This window comes from Electrona antarctica (genome assembly GCF_951216825.1).
Source record: "Electrona antarctica genome assembly, chromosome: 19".
NCBI classification, from domain to species: domain Eukaryota; kingdom Metazoa; phylum Chordata; class Actinopteri; order Myctophiformes; family Myctophidae; genus Electrona; species Electrona antarctica.
The window spans coordinates 36551613-36576560 of record NC_136800.1 but is presented as its reverse complement, the minus strand read 5'-3'; the positions used below and the strand labels follow the sequence as shown (position 1 = coordinate 36576560).

General features: G+C 41.8%; 2 protein-coding genes across 2 annotated transcripts in view; both read right to left on the bottom strand.

Moving 5' to 3' along the window:
- Positions 1-15545, bottom strand: part of LOC306943329 (macrophage mannose receptor 1-like) — a 49681-nt gene extending 34136 nt beyond the window's left edge. The window contains exons 1-25 of the mRNA XM_079529586.1: positions 15421-15545; positions 13897-14259; positions 13108-13281; positions 12633-12788; positions 12243-12353; positions 11959-12096; positions 11635-11811; positions 11137-11300; positions 10352-10465; positions 10144-10259; positions 9855-10003; positions 9449-9648; positions 8133-8245; positions 7916-7991; positions 6818-6971; positions 5868-5906; positions 4508-4671; positions 4218-4279; positions 3976-4076; positions 3438-3580; positions 3049-3154; positions 2210-2337; positions 1217-1267; positions 879-981; positions 213-445 (exon numbers count right to left, since the gene is read on the bottom strand). Of these exons, the coding sequence (XP_079385712.1) occupies positions 213-445; positions 879-981; positions 1217-1267; positions 2210-2337; positions 3049-3154; positions 3438-3580; positions 3976-4076; positions 4218-4279; positions 4508-4671; positions 5868-5906; positions 6818-6971; positions 7916-7991; positions 8133-8245; positions 9449-9648; positions 9855-10003; positions 10144-10259; positions 10352-10465; positions 11137-11300; positions 11635-11811; positions 11959-12096; positions 12243-12353; positions 12633-12788; positions 13108-13281; positions 13897-14259; positions 15421-15493 (3408 nt within the window). The 5' untranslated portion in view covers positions 15494-15545. The remainder of the gene's footprint in view (positions 1-212; positions 446-878; positions 982-1216; positions 1268-2209; positions 2338-3048; positions 3155-3437; positions 3581-3975; positions 4077-4217; positions 4280-4507; positions 4672-5867; positions 5907-6817; positions 6972-7915; positions 7992-8132; positions 8246-9448; positions 9649-9854; positions 10004-10143; positions 10260-10351; positions 10466-11136; positions 11301-11634; positions 11812-11958; positions 12097-12242; positions 12354-12632; positions 12789-13107; positions 13282-13896; positions 14260-15420) is intronic.
- Positions 15546-19113: 3568 nt separating this feature from the next.
- LOC306943748 (kelch domain-containing protein 3-like) lies at positions 19114-20277 on the bottom strand (the record flags this gene model as incomplete). The annotated part of the gene is made up of 1 exon (XM_079530278.1): positions 19114-20277. The coding sequence occupies one exon, from the start codon at positions 20275-20277 to the stop codon at positions 19114-19116; it is 1164 nt and encodes a 387-aa protein (XP_079386404.1).
- Between the last annotated feature and the right edge of the window lie 4671 nt (positions 20278-24948).

The following is a 24948-nucleotide window of genomic DNA, read 5'->3' as shown; positions in this document are numbered from 1 at the left end:
GAATTACCCCCATATAACAGCAACATGATAGACCTCAAATTAGACTGACAAATACTACACATATGAATATACGCAAATTATCAAAATGACTGCAAAACGTTGCAATGGAACAACTATACCCAAAACTATTCAGTGTGTAACACTAAATGACTTTAATACTATTAAAGTAATTCAGTTGGGTTATATTCAGCTTGTATAAACCATGTACTTACCTGATTTGTATTGAGACCAATCCATAAAGGTGTGTTGAGATTCAGAGCTTGCAGTTCCACGTAGGCTTGTGACAAGTCATTCCGAATGCTAGCCAGTTGAGCACCATCAGCCTCGCAAAGCTTCTTAGCCTGATCCCAGGTCACATTCTGAGTCAGAACTTTGATAGAGTCATTACCCAGTTGGACATAGTAGTCAGGAGTCATTGGTTCTGGAACAACTTGGAAACGTTGCTCTGTGGAGAATAAAATAAAAGTAAAATCACTATGGGCAGTACTTTATTATTTCTTAGATGTATAGAATCATTCATCTCTAGGAGTTAAAGTCATTCAGATTAAGTGCAGATTAACAGAATACAATAGAATGCACAAATGTTTGGCTTACCATAGAACCATACTGTATAATACAGTATAAATGCTTGTTTATTGTTTATCTCCATTCAATAACAGAACAATGTATGTATAGAACCAGGTAATACAGAACCACCCAAAAATGATGTAACACTTTGTTTTTGGTAAACAAAACAGAGGCACTGCCTCAATGTGAGATAGACTTGAGCAGAATATGAATTATTTCAGATAAATACTTCTGAATATTTATAGCAAGTATGAAACAGGGTTTCATTGGTCGTGCGGTGAAGAAAAGATTAGGTCACAAATTTAACTCACCAACATTTCTCATGCAGATATATCCATTGGTGTCATTGCAGGACTTTAATAGCCATGTCCCAAACCCCTGGTCAACATTGCTGTTCAAAACAGCACACTGATCCTGGACAAGACATTAAGGAATGGGATTAATGCGAAAAGATACAGTTCAAATAGCCATTGTACATTACAAGGTTCATCATCAAACATATGGAGTTTACTCTGGAGTAAACTATCAGCTTTACGGTATGTCAGTATGATTTAGGAGTTTGTGAGATTTATAATTATGTTTAAATACTGTATTGAATTACACTACTCATGAGAATAATTCATTACATAACAATGTTAGAACATGTTACCTCATTCCATCTACGATGAAAATGATTTGATATAATTTGTCGACGGGATCCCTGGAATGAAAAATTAGAATGTCATAGAAATTCCTAAATAAGCAACAGCATTAAGAAAGCTTAATATTTGTGACCAGATTTGACTGAGAGCCTGCCATCGCGCAAATTACAGCTTTTCACCAGAGGAGAAAAACATTTTTTATTTATTTCTTCAAATTGAGTTAATAGCACAGGTAGACTCTTCACATACTAGAGCATGTCTGAAATAAGTGTCAGAGCTGAAATCGACATGTAAATATGAAATAAATGCTTAAACGTGTAGCTAGGTGTAATGTTAGAGTCCACAGAAGTGAACCTTTCAAGCCTGTTTTCTCAACTCACTGTTTTCTGCAAGACATTACTCTATAAGCCATATCTCCAAAACTGGTGGGTCAAACTGAACAACCAATATGTCAATTTGAAGCTATGATTCCCTGCTTTCATATGACAAGAAAAAACGAAAATTCAAAAAAATCCAATGGCAGTCCCTCAGTCAAATTTAGTCACATTTGTAGTAAGCATAGATGCACTCAATTACATTTCTTAACAGCATGAACCCTATATACTTTGTTGACCAGGATCCCCCATGGGTCAATACATTGTTCCCTTCATTATCTTGAATTTAATCTGTATATGATTTTCTATATTGCTGCGTAGTTTGTTTGCACTGTTGTTTTGTACAGTTGTTTGTTTTGCATTTTTAAGTGTTGCAGTGTTGCATGTTTAATGGATCACAATGGAAACAAGCCTCTGGATTTTTGTGCCATCCATTTGCTGTGTGTTTTTAACCCACTGTACTGCCTATACCTTTAGAATCATCATCAATAACATATTGAATCGATCCTGTTCCCCCTCTACACAAATCTCTCAAGCTCACAACGCATTGTGTTGTGAGTGTGCGCCTATTATGACATTCATAGAATAGGGACGTCAGTGGTTAATAGATCTCAATACTCTACTTACAGGCGTGCCCTTATTTGAATATTTCCTTGGTCGCCCATCAGTCCAGTAAAATTCATCACCTCTTAGACTATTCAAACCAATCCAAAGGTCTGGAGCCGCTGCTGTTGCCATTTGGATGACCAGAAAGGCTGAAAAATGCATACAAGTCTTAATATAAAAACATTTGTCTCTGTGACACATCTAGGGGCCGCAATCTGCATTCAAAGATGTTCCTAGAAGCTTTGTCATTGGTCGAAAAAACCTGGTCGCAATGACTAACCAATCAGGAAGCACACAGGCAAATTGACCAATGACAAAGCTTCTAGGAAAATCTTTGAATGCAGATTGCGGCCCCTAGATGTGTCACAGAGACAAAAACTTTTTGGGAGCGTTTTACCCATTGCGGGCTGTCTGAATTTAAAAAAAAAAAACAATTTTGACATATTATTGCTTATAGCAGCTTTAAAACATTTATTACACATTAATGTATAAAAAAGGAAAAGAAAAAAAGTGTACCCATTGTAGGACAAACATTAAACAAAGGGAAATTCATCACTGTTCCGTTATGGATGCACAGTTATACTGTATGGACCACCGGACCTCCGCTAAGTGTCATGGTAGCCTACTAAAGTCTTTGTTTAGAATGCTATTATTCTAAACAAACATCAAGAACACATACAGAAACCTCTTTTAAAATGGGTGCTTTTCCTGCCGACAAAAAAGCCAAATCGTATAATCTCTGAATGATTTTGAAAACGTTTGATTTTATTGTGCAACATGTCTGCAAGATGTTAATGAGTGCTATATTTAGATTGTATTTTTGTGCATACATGTTTCTAAGAAAAGGAAATAGAACATACCTTGCTCAGACCTTGACATAATGGAGACTAAATTTCCACCCTTGTCCTGACACCGTTTCCTTGCATCAGTCCATGTGTCTTTACGCTTTTGAACAATTTGGTAACACTGTGGGTATCAAATGTTAGAGTATGTTAACTTTAAACTTCTGAGAGAATGGGCAAACCCATATAGAGACAGTATAGCAGGTTCCCAAAGAGATCGTATACCACTGAAATATCCATTGAGTGTCTTTACACTCTAAGGAGCACATATAGAGATTTCCACATCTAAAGAACAAAACATTACACACACTGGTTGCATGTTTAAAATTGGTGGAGTGCACATACATGTTACTTTACATTCTGATACAACCCTTCAACAAGTCAGAATGTTAACAATGACCTCTGACCTTTGAGCCAAATTTGGTCCACTCTGATGGGCAGCCACCTTTAGGAGCCACAGTGGGGGCTACAGTTGTGTTGACAGGGGGTGAGGCGCTGCGTTTGCAAATGGATTTGTGCTCAACACCACAATTGAAATCATTCCAGAACCCTGTGAATACATTGAAGATAAAATGTTCATTTTTACACAGCAAACACATTATAGAGAGTCAGAGCACAGGTCTCCGCCAGGTCAGGTATAGGTTATTGTCTCAATCAATCTCTCATCTCATCAATGTTTGAAATCCGCCAATAAGGATGGAGTATGAAGAAAAGCATTTTGTTCAAAACAAGCCACTCGTGCAAACTTTAGATGGCAGTACGGTACCATATCTCTTTTCAGAAAATAGTCAATCTACAAGCTCACAATGAGCTTGTAGAACTGCTATTGTCACTCAGTGTTTGCAATGTTATTGTGACATGTCCAGCATATAGGGATGCTATGGTTCATGTGGTATGTGTAATAATGCAGGTATGCCCTCAAGGGGGCATGCTGAATGTCCTCACCGTTATAGTGGTTCAAGACAACACAGTTCTCATCACTGTTAAGAAACTCTGGTTGATTTTCACCCCACCTTGTAAACACTGCTGGAGATCCATCCAGCCACCTTAGAGAACAACACCATCATGTCTGTAGGTTAGTCTATAATATTAACACTCAATGCTGCAGTCTTGTTTTGATCACTGTTGCAGCGTTAGAGACAGCATGTATCAATAATATACTGTAACACATTACATAACATACTTACTCATATGAACCGTCAAGATCCACTGTCATTCCTATATAAAATTGACCATGATGTCTAGCAACCTGTACATAAGCAAACATAGACACACACACACGCACACGCACACGCACACACACACACACACACACACACACACACACACACACACACACACACACACACACACACACACACACACACACACACACACACACGTTGAGATCTGCAGTACTTTAGAACTGCATGGTAGAGTGCAGTGTTAGTGTCACGGTTGAATAAACGTGAATAAATGTGTTGGTGCCAGTGCTAACCTGTTTCCACAGAAATACATTTTCAGCTTCACTGTTGATGATGACCAAGTCACCATGTTTCTGTTGACAGTAATGACGGGCATCCTCCATAGCCATCGAGTCCCAATTAATGTAATATTGATTGCCTCGCCACACAAGCCAGTTATCCGCAGTTAAATTGTAGTCTGCAAAGGGTTGGAAAAATAAGATGCTGACTTAAAGAATGGAGTGCCGTGATTTTTTTCCCACCGTAAAACATGATCATCAGGTATTATTATTACTTGCGCAAGCAGAGCGTGCAAGTAATGTTATCAGTCAGGTGCTACTGTACAATGCGCGTGTCCGGGGCCAGCACATGTTATGACGTCATATGCTGGCACGAAGCTGACCGTGCAGGTATGTTTTCCGTCATGCCACGAAGCATATGTCCCATGACGTGATGAAGATATGTACCAATGTCCCTTAGAATGTACGTGATATGATGTCATACGGACATACGGAAGATGGCCGTGCAGGTATGCTTTCCGTGAACCGTGATGAAGATTATGTACCAACGCCGGGGTATAATTGGTTGACGATGGTCAGGGACATACGCATCAAACCACCCGAGTAACCACATTATACCACCAACCACTCAGAAACTACATATACATACATATAGACATATACACATATATAGACATATGAGCATATGACGTGATGAATATATGTACCAATGCCAGGGTATAATTGATGGTGACGTAACGCTGACGTGTTTCAGTGTGATCTCGAAAAGGTTATAATGAATTATCATACTTTTCTTACTTTTATAGAGTGTTGTTGCAAAGAGATCAGTTTGGACCTTGTGTTGCGCAGGATCTAATAATTCAATATGTGAGGCTAAGATTTGAAAGTTTGTTGGGGTCTACAGCACTTGCACGCTCTGCTTGCGCACTAGTAGGCCAGACACTAGTCTGGACTGCTACAAGGTTTTCATGGATTCCTCACAATCTTACAAGTCTTAATGAGCGCCGTGCCTGTTAGACATCCGCAAAGCAAGTTCAATCAGGAAACTCAGTGCAGTTGCCGGCGGCCGTTCATTGGGCCACCCCAGCATCACGTTCTCATTCACATGATTCACACATCCAATCACACACTTATTCCAGCTTCATACTGGCTATTTAAACTGGAAGTTTGCACTGATCATCCTGCTTGCTTGCTGCTGCACACTGATTCTGCTGCGCTGCTGTTTGCTAAACCTTTGCTGCTCACCCTCCTCCACAATAAATATATATTCCATCGATTCATGAGTTGTCCTGACTGAACGTATTTATTGTGAGACCGCAAGACTTAGTATTACTAGGATATTATCAGATCATCTACATCTGTAATGGCGACGTACCTTTGGCAGGGTCAGGGGGTGGCGGCTTTGGAGTGACTCCTGTGAGGACACAGACAAGAGGCAATTACAATCAATGGTGATGTCACTTGGTTCTCTCATGTCCACAAGGACAAAAATCACTTGCATTCATATTAAGTTTAGAACAACTTGTACCATTTTTCATTCTCTCCTAATGTAGTAAATTCTTCATTGTGTGTACTGTGTTGCCTATCACTGCCAACCTCCACAGTTGGTCTATGGAGGCCGTAGACTACCATGTGCGTCCCCATCCCCTGATAACGCACGAGTCACCAGCTGCTTCTTTTCACCTGACAATGTCACAGCAGACTTTTGACTGCTGTACACAAGTGGTTCATATTAGTGTTACAGTGGGCCAGACAGTCCCTGTAATGTAATGCTGATACACAGAAACACCTCCCATTCAAACACACCCACAATTAATGTTATCACCTTCAGCTCTGTCAAAATGGGCACTGTGAGAAGAAGAAGAAAAAAAGCTCTGGCTAAGCTAAAGCCTGCCATGAATTAAACCCTGGTCTCTGCTTTAGTGGTACAGTTGGGTGCCACCGATATTGTCCCTTATCATTTGACCCATTTAGGCCTGACCTCAAAATTTAAATTTAAATCCTCCAGTTTTCTGAAATAAATATTTTCACGATTTTTCAAAAATAGCAGACCTACAAGCTCATAGCGCGCCACTCGGTGGCGCGCTATGAGCTTGTAGATCTGCTATTTTTCAATAGCTAAATTATAACATAATGTTTAAAACACCAAAAGGGGTTCCCGCCCAAAATGGGTTAACTGTCCTTTTGCGCAGATCACGCAAACCTCAGCAAAAAGAAAAGGACAATATCGATGGCCTCCAACTGTATAGTGTTTGGCTCTACACACACACATGAATCTGTGGTTAACAAACAGAACTGACATGGATTCAGTCCTCATGACCTTACCTAGACGTATCTGGCACAGCCAGTCATTGTAACTCTCACAGTGCACGTCATTCCAGGACCCTTCTGCATCCCATTGACTCAATTTGAATTCAACACAAGATTCCATATTATTTAGATTGTTGGGCTCGCCACTCTCCCAATGTAAGAAATTGACCTGTGATGAAAAACAAACGCCACAGTTAGATGGTTTGTTAAGGTCTATTCTGTAACTTGTTTTGGAGGCAAAAACACTTGAGCTACGGCATGCTTGGTACCCCGACCGACTTATAGTTGCAACTCAGACTTGAGTCAAAATGTCGATCAGTCGATGTCAATGTCAGAATTAAGACTTGACTTAGATTTGCCAAAACTTTTTCTGAATTAAGTGACTTAAGTAAAATGAATGGTACCCAAACATGATGTTTTGAAAGGAAGTGAAAGGAACATTTTAGATATTTTTCAAATATTTTAAGAAATAGCAGATAAAGTGACCTTGACATCTGCTATTTTTAAATAGCCGACATATAAATTAGGGCCCTTTTCATTTCAAGGCCCATTATTTATTTGGCATTTGAGCCACGGAGCACCATTTGATGAGATTTAGCCTCTCAGACCCAAAACGAAAGAATATTTTGGATAAGATTGTTGGATAAGATTTTGTCTACAATCCCATGCTTTTGGCAAACGTTGATCAAAATAACAATTCTTCTACATTCTCTAATTGTGTAGACTTCTTGTAAATGAAGTAATACAGATGTTAACAATAATTTAACTCTTGAAAGCGTAAAATGACATTTGGTTACCAACTCTCCATCATTTAGCTGGGGACCACCTGGAACCGCCTTAAGGACCACTGATGGTCCACGGACCACTGGTTGAAAACCACTGATATAAATGGATAAAGTGGTTAAGCCGATTGTGATGCTATATTAACTACTTTAGCTGGGGACCCCCTGGAAACCCCTCAAGGACCCCTGGGGGTCCCCAGATCCCACTTTGAGAACTACAGTAATGTGTTAAGGGAGGGTGCCAATTATGAATGATTCAATGAATCAATAATGATTCATGACTATATGACTCGAGACTACACGTGAGATATGGAATTTACATACAACTCACCGGGGATTCATCAGTCCAAACATAACCAGTTGTTTGGTCAGGAGAATTGAGGCCAATCCAGGCTTTCCCGTGTGTGCTGTGGTGATTAAAAAAAGACAAATAAATAACAAGATGTCAACTATACCTTCACTTCAATAGAAACATATTTAAGTAGTGAGCTTTTTCCACACTTTGTGATCATCTGAAATACAACATAATTTTCTGTTCCATATCTTACAATCCCACTACGTCTATACTACTGTGGAGGCTGAGAAGATCTCCTCCGATGGCCCTGCAGTAGTCTCTGGCTTCATACCAGGTCTTCTCACCAGAACGCGGTCCTGTAAAGAACTGAGACACAAAACAAAGTGTGAGTTAATCCGTTTGCATATTCATATGGCGGCTCACTCAGCTCCTTATGTCATATTTCTGGGGAGCTGGGATCAAGCTGGGAACCTTCTTGTACCTCCTGAGCACCTGTCTATTTTCTTCTTAAATCTTTATTTAACCGGTTAGACCAGGGGTTCTCAACGTTTTTGGCCGGGGACCCCCGGAAATGCTTTGGCAATGTCTCGGGACCCCCGCCCCGCCCCTCCCGACCCCCAATATAAATTGACTGCTACAATAACCTTAAACCATTTTGGGCGGGAACCCCTTTTGGTGTTTTAAGCATTGTTATAATTTAGCTATTGAAAAATAGCAGATCTACAAGCTCATAGCGCGCCACCGAGTGGCGCGCTACGAGCTTGTAGGTCTGCTATTTTTGAAAAATCATGAAAATAAAATTTAAAAAAAAAACCTTTTTCTTTTTTTAAAAATAATTTGGGGACCCCCTAAAATAATTTGGCGACCCCCCCCGAGGGGTCGTGACCCACGGGTTGAGAACCCCTGGGTTAGACTGTCAGGATCCAGTGCTAAGCTCTGGATCTGCAGTGGGAAAGTGGGAAGTGTGTGTGTGTCATAGCAAACCACTAGCTCTGGTCAATAGCTTTATGAGAACCTTCTTTTAACGCTATGGACCATAACTAGCAATACCACACAATTAACTCAGCTGACACTATATACAGTTATCACAGCTCATCCCCTTGCTGCTAAACTCACATTAGCACCACATTGGTGCTCCGTTCACAAATTGCACACCTAGTAACTTGTTTCGATGACACAGGGAAGCCACTGTTATTCATTATTATTGTTTGCATTATTATTATTATACCGTAATAATTTAACAAGGCGGGTCTACATAGATTACAAACAGTATGTATTTTTTGAGGAAGCCTGGACAAATTTGCATTAAAGTGTGTGTTCACACAGTCCTCTTTCAGGGACTGTGTCCACCAAGACGCTTGAACGTGCAACTTTATTTTTTCCTGAGTGCAGCGTATATGTTTACAATAGGAGTGGCGTGTTTTTGGAAACATCAGCAGTGTGATGATGAGGCTCTGACCATGTTGTTCTGCGCTTGCACGTTCATGTGTGGCAGTTTTATTTGCATGCCGAGAGCTGAAATAGTTTCAACACTGGGAAAAATAGAGACGATACTTCTTGCAGTTATACCATGTAGCAGAAGGGTCTGGTGGCCATAGGTTTCCAACCCAGAATGCAGCTGGGTAAGGTCTGAGTTGGTGGGGGCGGGGTTAAGACCCCTCCTTCTGCCAGATGTTTGCAGATGTACTTCTCTTTATTAGTGCAGGGCAGGATGTCCCAGAGCCCAGAAAAAATCCCAGTCAGCATGGCAACACAACCTTGCTGGTGACCTAAAATAAATACAATTAATGTATGTAGTTATTGATTTGAAACAAATTAATTGCATTTAAAAGGCAATTAGTGCATAGTACTGCGTACAGTATTTCAGCAGTTGAGTAATATAAAAATAGTTTATTCATTATTTTTATATTTTCAAATTTGCAGCATTTTGGAATAAAATTTAAAGTTATGGAAATATTCTTTCTCCATACAGTACCTGGCATCAGTGCATTCCAGTGAGTAAATCTCACAGTTGCTTTGTTGCTCCACTCAAAACTATCAATATTTTTCTGGTTTGAGAGACCCAGCCAGAAATACTTCTCTGGTCTCATCCCCACCAGGCTGATAAGGAATGCATTATCCACTCTAGAAACATGCAGAAAAATCGACAGGATGTTTGGCTTTCACTCAATCATCTTTCCTCACCTTGTAATTAAATCACAGTAAGACCCATGAATTCCTGAGGTTGATCGCACATTAAAGTGAAAAAGAAAAAACATTCTCACCCATTTGAAACATCCACCAAGTATGAGCCTGAGCTCGTGCATTCGGCTTTGGCTTCATCAAACGTCTTTGTCACAGAACCCACCAAGTAGCAGTAGGAACCATGTCTTTTCCAACCCTGTAATGCACATACAAAGCACATACTGTATTATAATATAGACTGTACTGTGTGTGCGTGCATGTTTGTGTAGTTATTAGAACTTCACTCACGGTCTTGCAGCCTACATTCTGCTCCACTTCATCTTCGGTGGGTTTGGTAGCACTTGGTTTACTACACATAAACCCATGTTTCTCCTCACATGAGCGGTCTGCCCAGTTCCCCTTCTGCACGGTGCGAAGGTGATAAAGGTTATAGAGACGATACAGTAACAACAAAATATCTCAAGCAGTTTTCATTCTTTTATTTTCTCATCCGTAGAGAATAACTGAACGCAGTGAGCACATTATACCAGGGCTTCTGGTGTCGGGGACCCCCAGGAGCACATTATACCAGGGCTTCTGGTGTCGGGGACCCCCAGGAGCACATTATACCAGGGCTTCTGGTGTCGGGGACCCCCAGGGGTTATTGAAGGAGCTCCAGGAGTGCCCAGCTAAATCTGTTCATATAGCATCAAAATCTGTGTAATGACTTTAAAACTATACTATATGGTTATTTGCTATTTTCAAATTAATCTTGAACATTTCCAGGGCACAAGATATATTCAGATGGGTACCTCAGACAAATGAATAATCATTTGGGGGTCCTTGACATGAAAAAGTTTTAGAACCACTCTGACTTTCATGTCTCACGGTAGAACAAAAGGATCCCCCACTAGCAGCTCCTAAGGGGGTGTCGCCACCCAAAGGGTGGCGCTAGGATATGTCATGGGGTCACTTCAATCAGTAGGGTTCATCTTGCAATCTTAGATTATGAGATATCTTGCTCTTCCTCCAGGAAAGTTCACCCATAGGGGAGATTGAGATATATTTTGTGCAAGTGGAAAGTTACACACTACCTCTCCCCGCATTAGAACACAGTCCTCTGTGTCACCAGAGGACTGTGACACAGTCGGCTCCCCAAACTCCCAGCTGGTGTATGTGACAGTGGAGTGGTCGGTCCAGTCAAATAGTCTCTCAGTCTTCCTGTCGTTCAGACCGATCCACAGCTCGTCACTGCTAGCTACACCCGTGGAGAAAGTGGGGACACTCATTTACATTGCAGAGTATAGTATAACAGATTTTCAACAGAAAAATGTGAAGCATCAGGCTTCCTGAATTTGTGTAATGAACTCCAAACACACACACACACACACACACACACACACACACACACACACACACACACACACACACACACACACACACACACACACACACACACACACAGTCACACACACACACACACACACACACACACACACACACACACACACACACACACACACACACACACACACACAGCGCTATAGCAAATAGACGCTCAATGCTTGTTGGTGCCTGAGAACTTCATGTACCGTATCCAAGTTGAGAGATGACGAAGCTGTGCTCCTCTATGTTATGAACACTGGCCAGGTCTCCTGCTTCTTTGCGGCACTCAGTCTTAGCATCGGACCAAGTTTTCTTTTCACGCTGAAGCAGGAAGCATTGACCATTGTAGGGAGTCCAAGGGCTTGAACAGTGACCTGTCTCAACTGATAATAAAGTACCGGTAGTAATACAATTAAGCACAAATAAATGAGCAAATTAATTCTAATAAATAATACAACACATGTTTCATATCTACAGTAGATGCCATTACAGCGAAGCAGCATAGAATTGTGTATTTGTTTCTCCCGTACCTTCAGTAGGCCGTGGAAAGGATCCTCCTTTTTGACAGATGTAGCCTAGCTTCTTGCTGCAGACAGCACTCTTCCAGTTGGACTGCGCTCCAGAGTCTATCACTGCACAGGCGTGTCCGGGAATAGGAAGTGGATTATCTGAAGCAAGACAAAACCATCCATTTATTTCAGGAGTTAAAGATGTACAGTACCTTCATAAAATATTGTAAATATATAATCTCTGTTCGGAGATTGACTGGGAATTCATAAAATCATTGTTGTGGCATACAGGAAGGAACACTTACCAGAATCCCACTGTAGATAGCGGAATGGCTGCCCATCTGCCCATCCCCAGCCATGGTCTGGGTTCAGGTTCAATCCAGTCCAGAGCATATAATTCTCTGACCCTAACAATGCTGTGTGTGCGTGCGAGAGAGAGGGGGGGGGGGGGGGGGGGGGGGGAGTATAATTATTAAAACCTATAGGTAATTTATGGAGTTACATTAATTCTCTAGACACCAACAGTTGTGCAGAATAAAAAAATCTAAAAAATATGAATGTAAGACCTAGCCATGGTATAAGCAAGATATACCATAATGGCTACCATGGCAAGTTGTCAGTTATGAGATATTAACAATAATTCAGACCATCTGCAATGCGGTGTATTTCACATTCACCACCGGGTGGCACTATACCTGTGACATATGCCTGCTCATGGGGGTCGGTGATACTGAGGAGGGAGGCTCCTTGCTGCTTGCAGCTGGTTTGAGCCTGAAACCAACTCAGAGCTGATTGCCTGTTGACCTGGTAGGACACTCCAGTTACAGGGTGCTTCTTCCAGTTATCTGTGGCTGAGAAACACCAATACAGGAATAAGACAAATCAACACAAGCATATACCTGCAATATTGCTCCATATTAAGGCTTTAAAGAAGTAAAAAAGCTTATTGTACAATATTCTGAACTGTAGCCCTTACTCAATGCCTAATTGGATCATGAACGGTGTGCTGTATGCGTGCTAGAGACAGAGTTCAACTGTTTAACAATATGTTGCATCACACGTAGATTACTTTATCTGCAAATAACCTTATTGTTTATATTCTATATGGGCAACTTTAGTCTTTCTGAAATGATTGAAATGATTCAGTTTCGGCACAATAATGATACTCACACGTGGATGATGGGCAGTAGCCCCAGAGTTCGTGGTCATATTTTGTTTCAACAGCACACCATAGGCGCTTCACAGAGGAGTCAAACGCAGTGCAGTCTGAATACCACTTGTTTTTGTAGTAGAAGGGAAACATGCAAGGCATTCCAAAGGAATTTCCCTCAATGGTGAAAATTTCTAAAAGGGGGAGAAAAGTTGACGGAGTGAGAATGAATTAATCAATTACAGTTGATGTCTGCTTATTAGTGGGAACTGACGCTCAGGTCTCAGGATCACAGGAGCAGATTTGAAATAGAAGTGATCAATTGTGTTGCATTTAATAAGTTACATTACATAATGGTATTAGAGCGATTATGTACAGTACACACAATTGTATAACTCACATGATATTAAACAGGAAAATATTTGAAATGTGCTTTTGGAGACCATTATAAAAGACAATTTTGGAAGATTCGTTTTTTGACTGTAAAATAACTCCATAAATAATGAGCAAATCAGCTGTTCCACTAGTGTTACCCTATCTAATAATGAGCAAATCAGCTGTTCCACTAGTGTTACCCTATCTAATAATGAGCAAATCAGCTGTTCCACTAGTGTTACCCTATCTAATAATGAGCAAATCAGCTGTTCCACTAGTGTTACCCTATCTTCAACCATTTAAATATCCTGAAAATATGCAGCTACTACTGAAAATCTCTTCTTTGGCATTATTTATCAGAAATGCAACTGTAACCATGATTGGACCAGAGAAAAGACTGAAATGGACACCTGTTCATCCAGATGTAATAATACCTCTGTATGTTCTGGAGCAAGCACCCTCGCTTCCTCCTTGAATTGTGAGGTGGCTACTGGGACCAGCGACGTTGGTGAGCACTCCTGATTCATGTCCTGTGAGGTTTATGTACAGAGCTTGGTGTTGCAGGGCGAGCAGTGTTCCATTCTTGCACTCCCACTTTTGGAGGTCACTATTTTCATCACAATCATAAAGGCTCACTGCACTGCCCAAAGTCTTCCTCTGGACTCCGAGACACTTCCCTGACACAGTGAGGCGATGTACAAAGAGGCGGTTGTTGGTTGTCCAGCGCACTTCGAAACAACGAGAACTGCTCCCCACCAAACAAAAACCCTGCTTGTTTACAAGTGAAAATGGCGAATCTGTGGGGAAAGAGTAGATAAAGCAATCATTGGGGAGACATGCCCATACTGTACATCTTGAACTTGTTCAGGTTAAGGCTCTCTAACTATAATGTTTGACAAGTTCATAGTTATTAGTATAAATTATTTAACAGTGTTACATTTTCGTTCATTCTAAACCTCCCAGTGGGCCGTGGAGGTGCTTCCTTAATAGTTTAATCTAGACGGATTTCTTCATTGAAACATTCACATTTTGTGTTGACACATTTGCAGACAAATGTATGTCATATAGCAGGTTTTAAAAAGCACAAATATGTGCCAATAAGTATCATTAATTTCACAATAGTGATTTGCAGGCCTGTCACAAATTGTGCTGGTCAGCAGACTGTAAGGACCCACTTCCTATTGTCACACCGTAAACACTCCAAAAACAGGCACAATTCTAACTATACTGACAAACATTGCACATTGTCTAGCTGTATACCTTTTATTGCTCCTGGTATTGATGATTTCTATTGTACTGCATGTTGATATGTTTCTTATACTGTATGTCTTGATTATGAATTGAATACATAGGACCACAATGGCAACAAGCCATCATGGCTTTTTTGTGTTATCCTTTTAGCATTACTTGCACTATTGTACATGCTAGTTTTACTTGTTTTCAATCAATCAATCAATCAATCAATCAATCAACCCAATCTTGAGAGCTTATAGAATAGAATAGACTTTTATTTGTCATTGCACACCAAGCATACACTGAGCATACAACGAAATTTCAAGGGAGCTCCCACATAACCGTAGTACATAAACACAACATAACACATAACATACAACACAAAGTAAACTGCATGGTGATATTTTAAAGTGCATGATCGATGAAAAGGGAACCAATAAATGATCACAGTCCAATTAGAGTCAGAATGCATGATGCATATGAGGGGACAGTCAATGCTCATGTTGTTCGTTTAGCAGTCTGACTGCGTAGGGGAAAAAGCTGTTTGTCCGTCTTGAGCTACTAGCACTGATGGACTGGTATCTCCTCCCTGAGGGAAGGAGGTGAAAGAGATAATGTGCACATCTCATCTAGCATATAGTATGTGTGCCCTGACCATCTTGACACATACCCAACTGCAGTAGACTATTTCATATCACATTAAAAAGGTCAATAGTATACTGTACCATCTGAAGCCACAACCTGGAAAGCGTGGATGAAGATCACAACAGCTGCAACAGTTCCCCTCATAATTCGCATTGTTCTTCATACGTCTGTCATCAAACAATATCATCCATGCATTGCCAGCAGTGTATAGCATGTGAGCACAATCTCCAAGGAAGAGTGAAACTTATAATAAATGTGACACATCCTGTGACGTCACAACCATGACGTTTTTTCTTCAGTAAATCAGTTTCGTATTGCAAAATTGCAAATACATCCCATCTAGCATATAGGAACTTGTTTCAAGGGGGGAGGGGACATGTAGATTAGAACCTACCCAAAACATGACTCAGCTCAGCAGGAAAAAGAGGCCAGAGGCAGAGCCAACAAAATGGAGAGATTAACCTGGGTCACCTATCAATGTGTTTTATCAAATTACTTATTGGTGGCTTATGTATAGACCACTCCGTCACATAATGCTTTAATGAAGTCCAAGTTTGTAGAATTCCTTTGCAATATCTTCTCTCAATGCAATGCCCGTTCAACTGGGTGATGTCTTGTGCAACATAAGAGCAAGATAATGCTGAGTTTGCATGCGTGGGTGCGTGCATTCGTTTGTGTGTGTGTGTGTGTGTGCGTGCGTGCGTGCGTGCGTGCGTGCGTGCGTGCGTGCGTTTGTGCGTGCGTGCGTGCGTGCGTGCGTGCGTGTGTGCGTGCGTGCGTGCGTGCGTGAGTGCGTGCGTGCGTGTATAGTAGTGGTATAGTATTACTAGACCAGTGTCCTATTATTTGTACTACTACCACTACCACCTCTACTTCTACCACCTCTACTACTACAAAAGCATATACGTAGGCCTACTGCAACTTAGCCTGGCTAATAAGCCAGACTCAAATCACACTGTCGTGTGGCAGGCAATTTAACTGCAACTACTATTGCTACTACAGTTACTATTATCTTGGACAGAACATTTGTCAAGAATAAAGGAGACACATATCAGACTTTAAACTCATGAAAAGGATATGTGTGCCCCAGAGGGCACACTTCTACATTCTTGTGGTCAGTCACTCAAGGAGCATTACCGTTTGTTTCAGCAGAAGTGCTATTTTGAAATGAGTTATGAGATTCAAGCTTGAAACTGAAAGTCAGCCGACTCCTCTCAGCACTGTCAGCACACTCATCCTGGGTAACTTGACCCCGGTGCTAGCATATGTGGCCATTGCACAAATCTGTTTAGCCCTGGTTTAGCCGCCTCAAGCATTTCACCGCTTAAAGTATGGTTGAGTGGAGTACCTCAGGGCTCTCTGCAAGTTTCTATTCTGTTTTCTGTTTTGTGGGGTAAGCTTCCGCTGAAAATAGCCGATCCACAAGCTCACAACGCGCATTGTGACATAGACATATTGGGGGGGGAATCAGTATTTGTTTGTGGAGGACTTCCTGACCCTCTCTCCATAGCTGAAAAAGATTGGGAAGATAGAAGAGACATTGATTGATTGATTGATTGATTGATTCATTGATTCATTCATTCATTCATTGAATACTTTACAGTTTGCAATATTATTATACAAATGGTGCTAAACGGATAACACAAAAACCGCTGAGGACTTGTTTCCATTGTGGTCCCGTGTATTCAATTCATCAAGACATTAAAGACAAACGATAAAAATATGTCCAGTTAACACCAGATATGAGAGAAAAGTGGATCACTAATAGTGTTCCATTGCAAAAGCCTTATGTTGAATATTATAGTCAATGAATGTAGTTGACAGTCTGATAAAGGTACTTCTCATTGTGGCTGCATCTGGCGCTGTCCAGTGCTGAAAACCTACACTCTTGCAGGCTCTGCCCAAGTTGGGTTGTTAACCTGTTGCTATTTTACTTGCAATCATATTGGCATAGAAAAAGGTTGTATGTTTTGACAAACCACAAATATGTTGAATCTCAATGTTTCAAGACTTGAACCTTGTGAGGTGTGCCCGAGCGAGACGATAGGCAAGCGAGTGCCCATGATGTCTCAGCATCTTTCGAGTTAGTTATAACCTACATCTTGAAATTGCACATGGTAGTTCACTATAGGAAATATATAGGAAATCTATAGGAAATATATTGAGTCAACATGGTCTGTATCTGGAAATGTTATTATATTCAATGTATTTTAGTTCAAAACTAGAAAAAGTGCCCTTCTGGGCACAGGTCTCCACCAGGAGGATAGGCGTGTGTGTGATGTTTGGCAAAATGTTGGAAGGCAATCTTAGCCAATCAGGATGGAGTCTGAGAAATCCGAAAAACCTGTTTCGTTGAATGGCTCTAGAGAGACTGTGTACCAATTTGCGTGATGTTTGGACAAAATCTGTAGGTGTACTGTCCAAAAACTTGTTTTGCACAAAGCGGCATCCTGGTGGCGCAATAACAGGCCGTTCTGGAAATTTTGGGGCAGAGGTTCATCGTTGGCATCCAGGGAGTGTGTGTGCAAAATGTGGCATCGACCGGGTTAACAGTGCCTGAGATTAGCTGTTCACAGACGGACGGACGGACGGACACACGGACGGACACACGGACGGACGGACACACGGACGGACGGACGGAGTGCAAAACATACTCTCTCCCCATGCCTTCGGCCTGGTGGAGACAAATATCAACATTCAACATACAGTATCTGTGATTGTAGAAATGCACTATAGTACATATGCCAATGTTCTTTGGCAACCAGGTTGTTACTCATGATGCATTGCATTTATATGAAACGATATTGTCATTGCCTTGTAAAACAAGCCATACATGATAGCTAAAAATCACACCTGTGTGAAGTGAGGGGCGCTCTTATCATCGTACATCATCATGATCTCTATTCATTGTCAATGGAAATGTAATGTTTGTGTAAGACAAAAATCACACCTGTGTGAAGTGAGGGGCGCTAATATATTAAAGTCTGACTCATGTTGATTAGGTGATGTAATGGTGAAGTAAAACAAACGGTGCAAACACAAACGTATTCTTTCTGTATATCAGCAAAGTGTAGATTTTTGAGTGGTGTAAACCACTTGAGTGGTGTAAACCACTCCTACAACTGGCTTTGTTAGTGCAGAAAAAATGAGCATGGTTGCTATGCTCACCCTGTTCACCCGGGTGTGATTTCATTACGTCAGACATGATTTCATTACGTCAGACAGGCTATATAAGACCTTACACCACTCAGTTCACACGGGTGTGATTTTTATGTTAGAAATTGAGGGAAATTAAGATTTTGTCGAGCTTGCTGTGAATTGTGAATATTTGCTTGGACACAGAAAAGTCAATTTCCTCAAACATGACAAACATGATGTCTTATGTTGCAACATGACGGAGGCATGGAGGTAACCTATACACATGTTTATTTTGACATTAACTTGAATGCCACATGAGGGCACGGGGGCCTACACACAAAGCCACACGTTGGAGCAGTTAGCGCCGCTGAAGAACACATGAAAAAAAAAACACAAAGGTCTCCACCTTTGCAGTCATTTTCCTCTCCCACTCCCAGCTATGCTTTACAAACATCTGTTTTTTCTGATATCCTCTTCCATAACTGTCTCCTCCTTTGCCTAAAGCATCTCTTCCTACTTTCAGTCGTGATGGAAATCAACTGGGTGTAGAACTTTCAATTCTCAGAGATCTTCTCCTTTGCTGCGCTGTCTGTCCTGCAGCAGTTCAGTTGGTAGTCCCTTTCTCCTTTATGATGCTACTTAGTTCCTGGTGGATATCGTTCCTCCTCACCTTTCCCTTTCTTCTGTTCCATTGCCTGGAACTTGCTCTCTTCTGTTGTCAAGTTCTCGGTGGGCTGTTTTCTTCTGTTGCTGTGGGTAGTTATGGCTGTCAGTTCCCACCTGATGTCGTGTGGGAGTCCTGACTGCTCCAGGCCGTACTGCACAACTGCTAGTTTGCATAATGTCTTCAGACTAGGACTCAAGTCTAAGATGTACACCTGTACATCTGGAGTTTGAGTGTATTCTCCAAAGAGGATGATACGATCACCAATCATGCAACAACAGCACATCCAAAACATCCATGAACACAGGCGTTTTCCCTTAGGCTCAATCTTAGTCCAGTAGAGTGTCTCTGGGTTGAATTTCCACAGATCATTGAAGGTCCAGTCCAGAAGAAATTTGTGGCCACCAAATATGTACAGCTCTCCATTGAAGGCAAAGGCTGAATGGCCCCTGCGTCCTTCTGGAAGGACCTGTGCATATGGTGTGATCATCCAGGAGCTGTTCGCTGTGTCAAACACACTGATGTTATTGTTGTAGTCAAACCGGTCCCCTTGGCCCCCAAACACAAACATCTTTTTCCCTATGATGGTAGCAGAGTGGCATGATGAACCGGGTGCCGGAGTGCCTATGGTGTTAATTAAAGACCAGACCATCGTGGTGGTGTCCAACTTGTGGATGTCATTAGTGCATCTAGTCTGCCAGTTGAATCCTCCAAAGATATACATGGCCTTCCCCAAGACGCAGGCCGAGTGGCCGCACCTCGCACCTGGAACTGTCCCGGAAATCTTCGGCGTGAACCACTCGTGAGTGTCGATGTCGAATGCATAAAGGACGTTGCAGTACTTCCTTGTGTACGTAAATCCCCCCCAGATGAGGATATCTTCCAGCAACACGGCAGTGTGGCCCCAGCGCATATAGGGAACCTCGAGGGGGTGTTCTCCCTTTGTCACCGGGGGCAACTTCGTCCAGTGCAGAGACACCGTGTTGAAGACGTGTACGTCAATCTGACCCATTTTGTACATGTAGGTCTCCCTGCCACCGTACCCACCAAAGGAATACACCTTGTGCCCCACTGCCACAGCAGCATGACGGAATCTCTTTGGTCCCGCTTTCAGATGGACCACCCAGCGCAACATTCCACATAACAGCACCGCTGTGGTTAAAAGTGGATTTTACTGGAAATTCCTTTTGAAGAGTGCGGTTCTGTGGACTGCTCGTTATAAAGACGCCGGTGGCAGAAACGTCACACGAATCCTTGCCAATCGGTTGGGTCGGCCAATCAGGAAAGCCAATGCCCTGATATTGCACTTAGAAAGCTTAGTGGTGAACATTCTGAAACTTGCCTTTCGCTTGAGACAATTTGGATAGTATAGTGATAGTGTATAAATGGGCAACCTTGTGGTTGATGGATGTATGAATTAACTGAATTTACAGCAGCAACATAAATGCATAATATAGCACTGTCCAGATAACAGGACAACACTATAAAATATCCCTGTCAAGTATCAAGAGAACAAAATTGTATACAAATTGTGGGTTAATAATTAAAGGACCACTTTTCAACCTATCTTCATATAATAGGTTCTCACTAATAATCATGGTAAAATGGCACCAATTTTTCTACCCGGTCTGTGTCTCATACGAGGGCTGTGGGCAGTTCAGAGACCCGTCCACCAGTGACATCATCGTTAGGCAGATCTTTTTTTAAACACGATTTTTAGATTTGTATTATCGTGAGAACAATGGCTTCCATTTTCGCATTGCAACTTTTCAGGAATAGAAAGCCTGCAGTTTCTATTAGCTTGGATTCCCCATCGATGATGTCACTGGTGGACGGGTCTCTGAACTGCCCACAGCCCTCCTATGAGACACAGACTGAATAGAAAGAAATAGTGCCATTTTATCACGATTATTAGTGAGGACCTATTATATGAAGATAGGTTGAAAAGTGGTGAAGTGGTCCTTTAATAGTGGCAGAGGAGCCAAAAGACACAGACATCTACAGTATATACCTTAATACAGGGTGGTCTGTGGACCACTGGTGGTCCGTGGAAGTATTGTATGTGGTCCCTGACCATTCATGTAGGATTTGTTGATTTTTGTGTTGACTGAATGGCCTGGTGTGACCTATGATGACTGTCCATGTAGTCATTTACTAAGTTGGAGGTCAAGAAATTCAACAGAAAAAGGGAGTTAAGAATCTCAAGAGGGGGAAGTGCACCGGATTGTTTAGTTGAGTGATTATTATTAGTATTATTAGGAGTCAATGGAGCATTGGTTGAGAAACAGTGGGAAACAGTGGGATGTATACACATCACACTGTCGCCCCACTAAAATTACGTAAACATAAGTCTGATACTGGTGCCACGCCATGGCTGAATGAGACCACTCGCACTCTAAGACAGGCCTGTAGGCAGGCTGAAAGGAAGTGGAAAAAAGACAAACTGCAGATTTCCTATGAAATCCTCCACGACTGTCTGAGATCCTACCAATCCTCAGTAAAGACAGCCAAGTCAGATTACTTTGCCAATTATTAACAAAAATTGTAATCGACCCCTAATACTCTTTAAAACCATAAACACCATTCTAAAACCTGCCGTCTCCGCTGCCACTACTCCCACCCCGGACATAGCTACATGTGAGAATTTGAGGAACTTCTTTACAGACAAAATCTCACTCATCCTACCCCCTGCCTCATACCACGCAGTAACTCATTTTGCAGAAAGCCACCTTACACATTTTTCACCTATATCATCCTCCCACCTGTCCGAGGTGGTCTCTCCTTTAAAACCCACCTTTTGCCCCTCTGACACTATTCCCTCGCCTCTTTAAAGATGTATTCACGACCATCTCCCCCCTCATTTCTGACATTATCACCAGTAGTTTGGAAACAGGAATTGTCCCCTCCAGTGTTAAGCATGCCACCATTCAGCCCTTACTAAAAAAAACAGGCCTTGACCCCAATGATCACAACAGCTCAGAACCATAGCCAAACTAAAACCCATTCTAACCCATACAGACCTAATCACAGTCACTCATGCATTTATCACCTCCCGGTTAGACTACTGCAACTCTCTATATTTGGGTCTGCCCCACTCCGCCATCTCCCGCCTACAGAGGGTCCAAAATGCTGCTGCCAGACTGATAACTGGAACGAAAAAAACGAGATCATATCACCCCTGCATTAGCAAAACTACACTGGCTACCTGTTAAATTCCGCATTCAATTCAAATCACTCCTCTTTGTATTTAAATCCCTAAACGGCCTTGCCCCTTCCTACATTTCTGATCTAATAACAGCTCCCCCTACAACCAGGACACTCAGATCCTCCACTCTCAAACTCATTGCAGTCCCCCCTTCAAACCTGAAAACCAAAGGTGATCGGGCTTTCTCTGTAGCTGGTCCCACACTTTGGAATAATCTCCCAATCCACATCAAGGTTAGCCCCACCCTGGAGATTTTTAAATCTAACCTGAAAACACACCTTTTCAGTCTGGCTTTTAATACAGTGTGAATTTTAGTGTTTATTGTTTTTGTTGTTATTTTGTTTGCTTGTATTACATGTTTTGTTATTGCACTGTGATAGACTACGGTCTACCTATTCTGGAAAGCACTTTGGGTTAACTGCTGTTGTTTTTAAATGTGCTATATAAATAAAATTGACTTGACTTGACTTGACTTGACTTGACTTGACATGGGATACATATAGCAAGTGTTATAAAAGCACTAATCTTAGCCCATATCCCCACCCAACACAGTGGTCCCCAGGTTAACTCTAATGGGTGGTGGTCCCTCGTTCACAATCAGTTGAAAACCCATGCCTTAATAGGCTGGGTGCCGGATCAATCAAAGTCACATCAGGAATGAAAAAGTCTGCACACCAATGTCTGCTCCCAGACATAACTTTACTTAAATGTGTTAACGTTTCGAGCCGAAGCCCTTCCGCACAGGTACTTCCGCAGGTCTGAGGATGGGCTTCGGCCCGAGACGTTACCATATAAGTAAAGATATGTCTGGGAGCAGAAATTGGTGCGCATACTTTTTTTTATTCTTGATTAATAATTAAGGCCATTAAGGCAATTTCAATATAGTTACCTTTATGGATGCCACTCCTCGTCTCTCTCTCTCTCTCTCTCTCTCTCTCACCTGAATTTCCCCCACAAGGATCAATAAAGGTCTATATCTTATCTTGAGTCTCTAGATACGTGCCATATGTCACTGGGTACAAACTGTACATGCATGGCGGTGTGGCTGCTTTGCCCTGCTTTGACCTGTTAACGTCTGTACGGAAAGGAAAAGCAAGCTAGACGTTCTGCAGACACATCCAGTGTACTCCAGGCAGGCATGCATGTCACTGCTGACAACATCTGTGAATTATGCAATATTTTATAATACAAGACATACAAATACAGGTCATTATGCTTTACCAGTAAGACGGGGGGGGGGTCGCGTGCACTGGCCATATATGGCCATATATGGAGTGTGTCTTGAGTGTACAGGGTTTGATGAGGTCAGATCAGCATATGAAATGTCAGAACAGGTCAGCTCCATATATGGAGATCTAAGGGTGGCAGCGGGGGCAGTGTCTTGAGTGTACAGGGTTTGATGAGGGCCCAGGTAGGGCCGGGCCTTAATTTTCGGCCTTAAGGTTCGGGCCGCTATGCGGCCCTCACATCCAGTAACCTCTCTCCCTTTCTCTCTCCTCTCTCTCTTCCCTGGCCCTTCTCTCTCTACCTCTCTCCCCCGCTCTCTCCTATACCTTCCCCCCTTCTCTCTCCTCTCCCTCAGTTATGCGGCCTTCACATCTGGTTACCTCTCCCTCTACCTCTCTTGCCACATCTCTCCTCTCCACCTCTCTTACCCTCCCACACATCTCCGTCCCTTCTCTCCCTCCAAGTTCCCACTTATATAGGCTGTATATGGTATGTGGCCCAACGTTATGGAAAGCTCAGCCAAACACAGCACATAGGCATGGCATACTTTCGCAATTGTATAAAGGGATAATACAAATAATTCTACTGAAGTTTCAGCTTCAAGGCGTCATTAAGGCTCCAATACAATACACTACTAGGCAGTATAGCAGGAAACCAATCATGCAAGGAGGATCGTAAAGATGTGGGGTGAACTTTAAGCACAGGTTTGTTGATATGGCACTAGGCCATGCAGCTCAATCATTGTGATAAGTGTTGCAATGGTGCATGCACAAAATGTCCAGGTATCTGTTTGTGAGGACGCAAGCCTTTCCCTTACATTTCTTGTACTGTGCTCATGTTGTGCCAAACATGAAGCAGCAATCTGTCCTTCTCGGTAAGTAGGCTTTAGGCTCAATGCCACATATATTTTATGTCAAATGTTCTTGTATAAACGACAATACTAGGATGCCAGTCAGGTCTATCGTGTGTTTACTGACACTATAGAAGCTGTAGGTCGTACCAGCCTTTGTGGGTTCTCAGATGTTTTGCAGTTGGGGGCCAATTTGACACAAATGAATGGTTGTTTGAACCTACAGTGAGATGTATCATCTGGCCTAAATACCAAAGGACATTTGCCCTCCATACTGTAGACTTACACTTAGGCCTACTGAGATTTGTGGAAGAGAAATTATTAAGAAAAGTTTCCGGTCATTTGCTACAGTATATTGAATACTATTGTAAAAGAAAAAAAATAACATACTGCATTTGTGTAAGAGAAATAATAAAATAATATATTTCTGTCATTTGTCTAGAAAATACATTTGTGTTAAAAAATCGTGAAAGATCGTATCTTGAACCTAACATCGTGATTCGAATCGTATCGTGTGTTGAGTG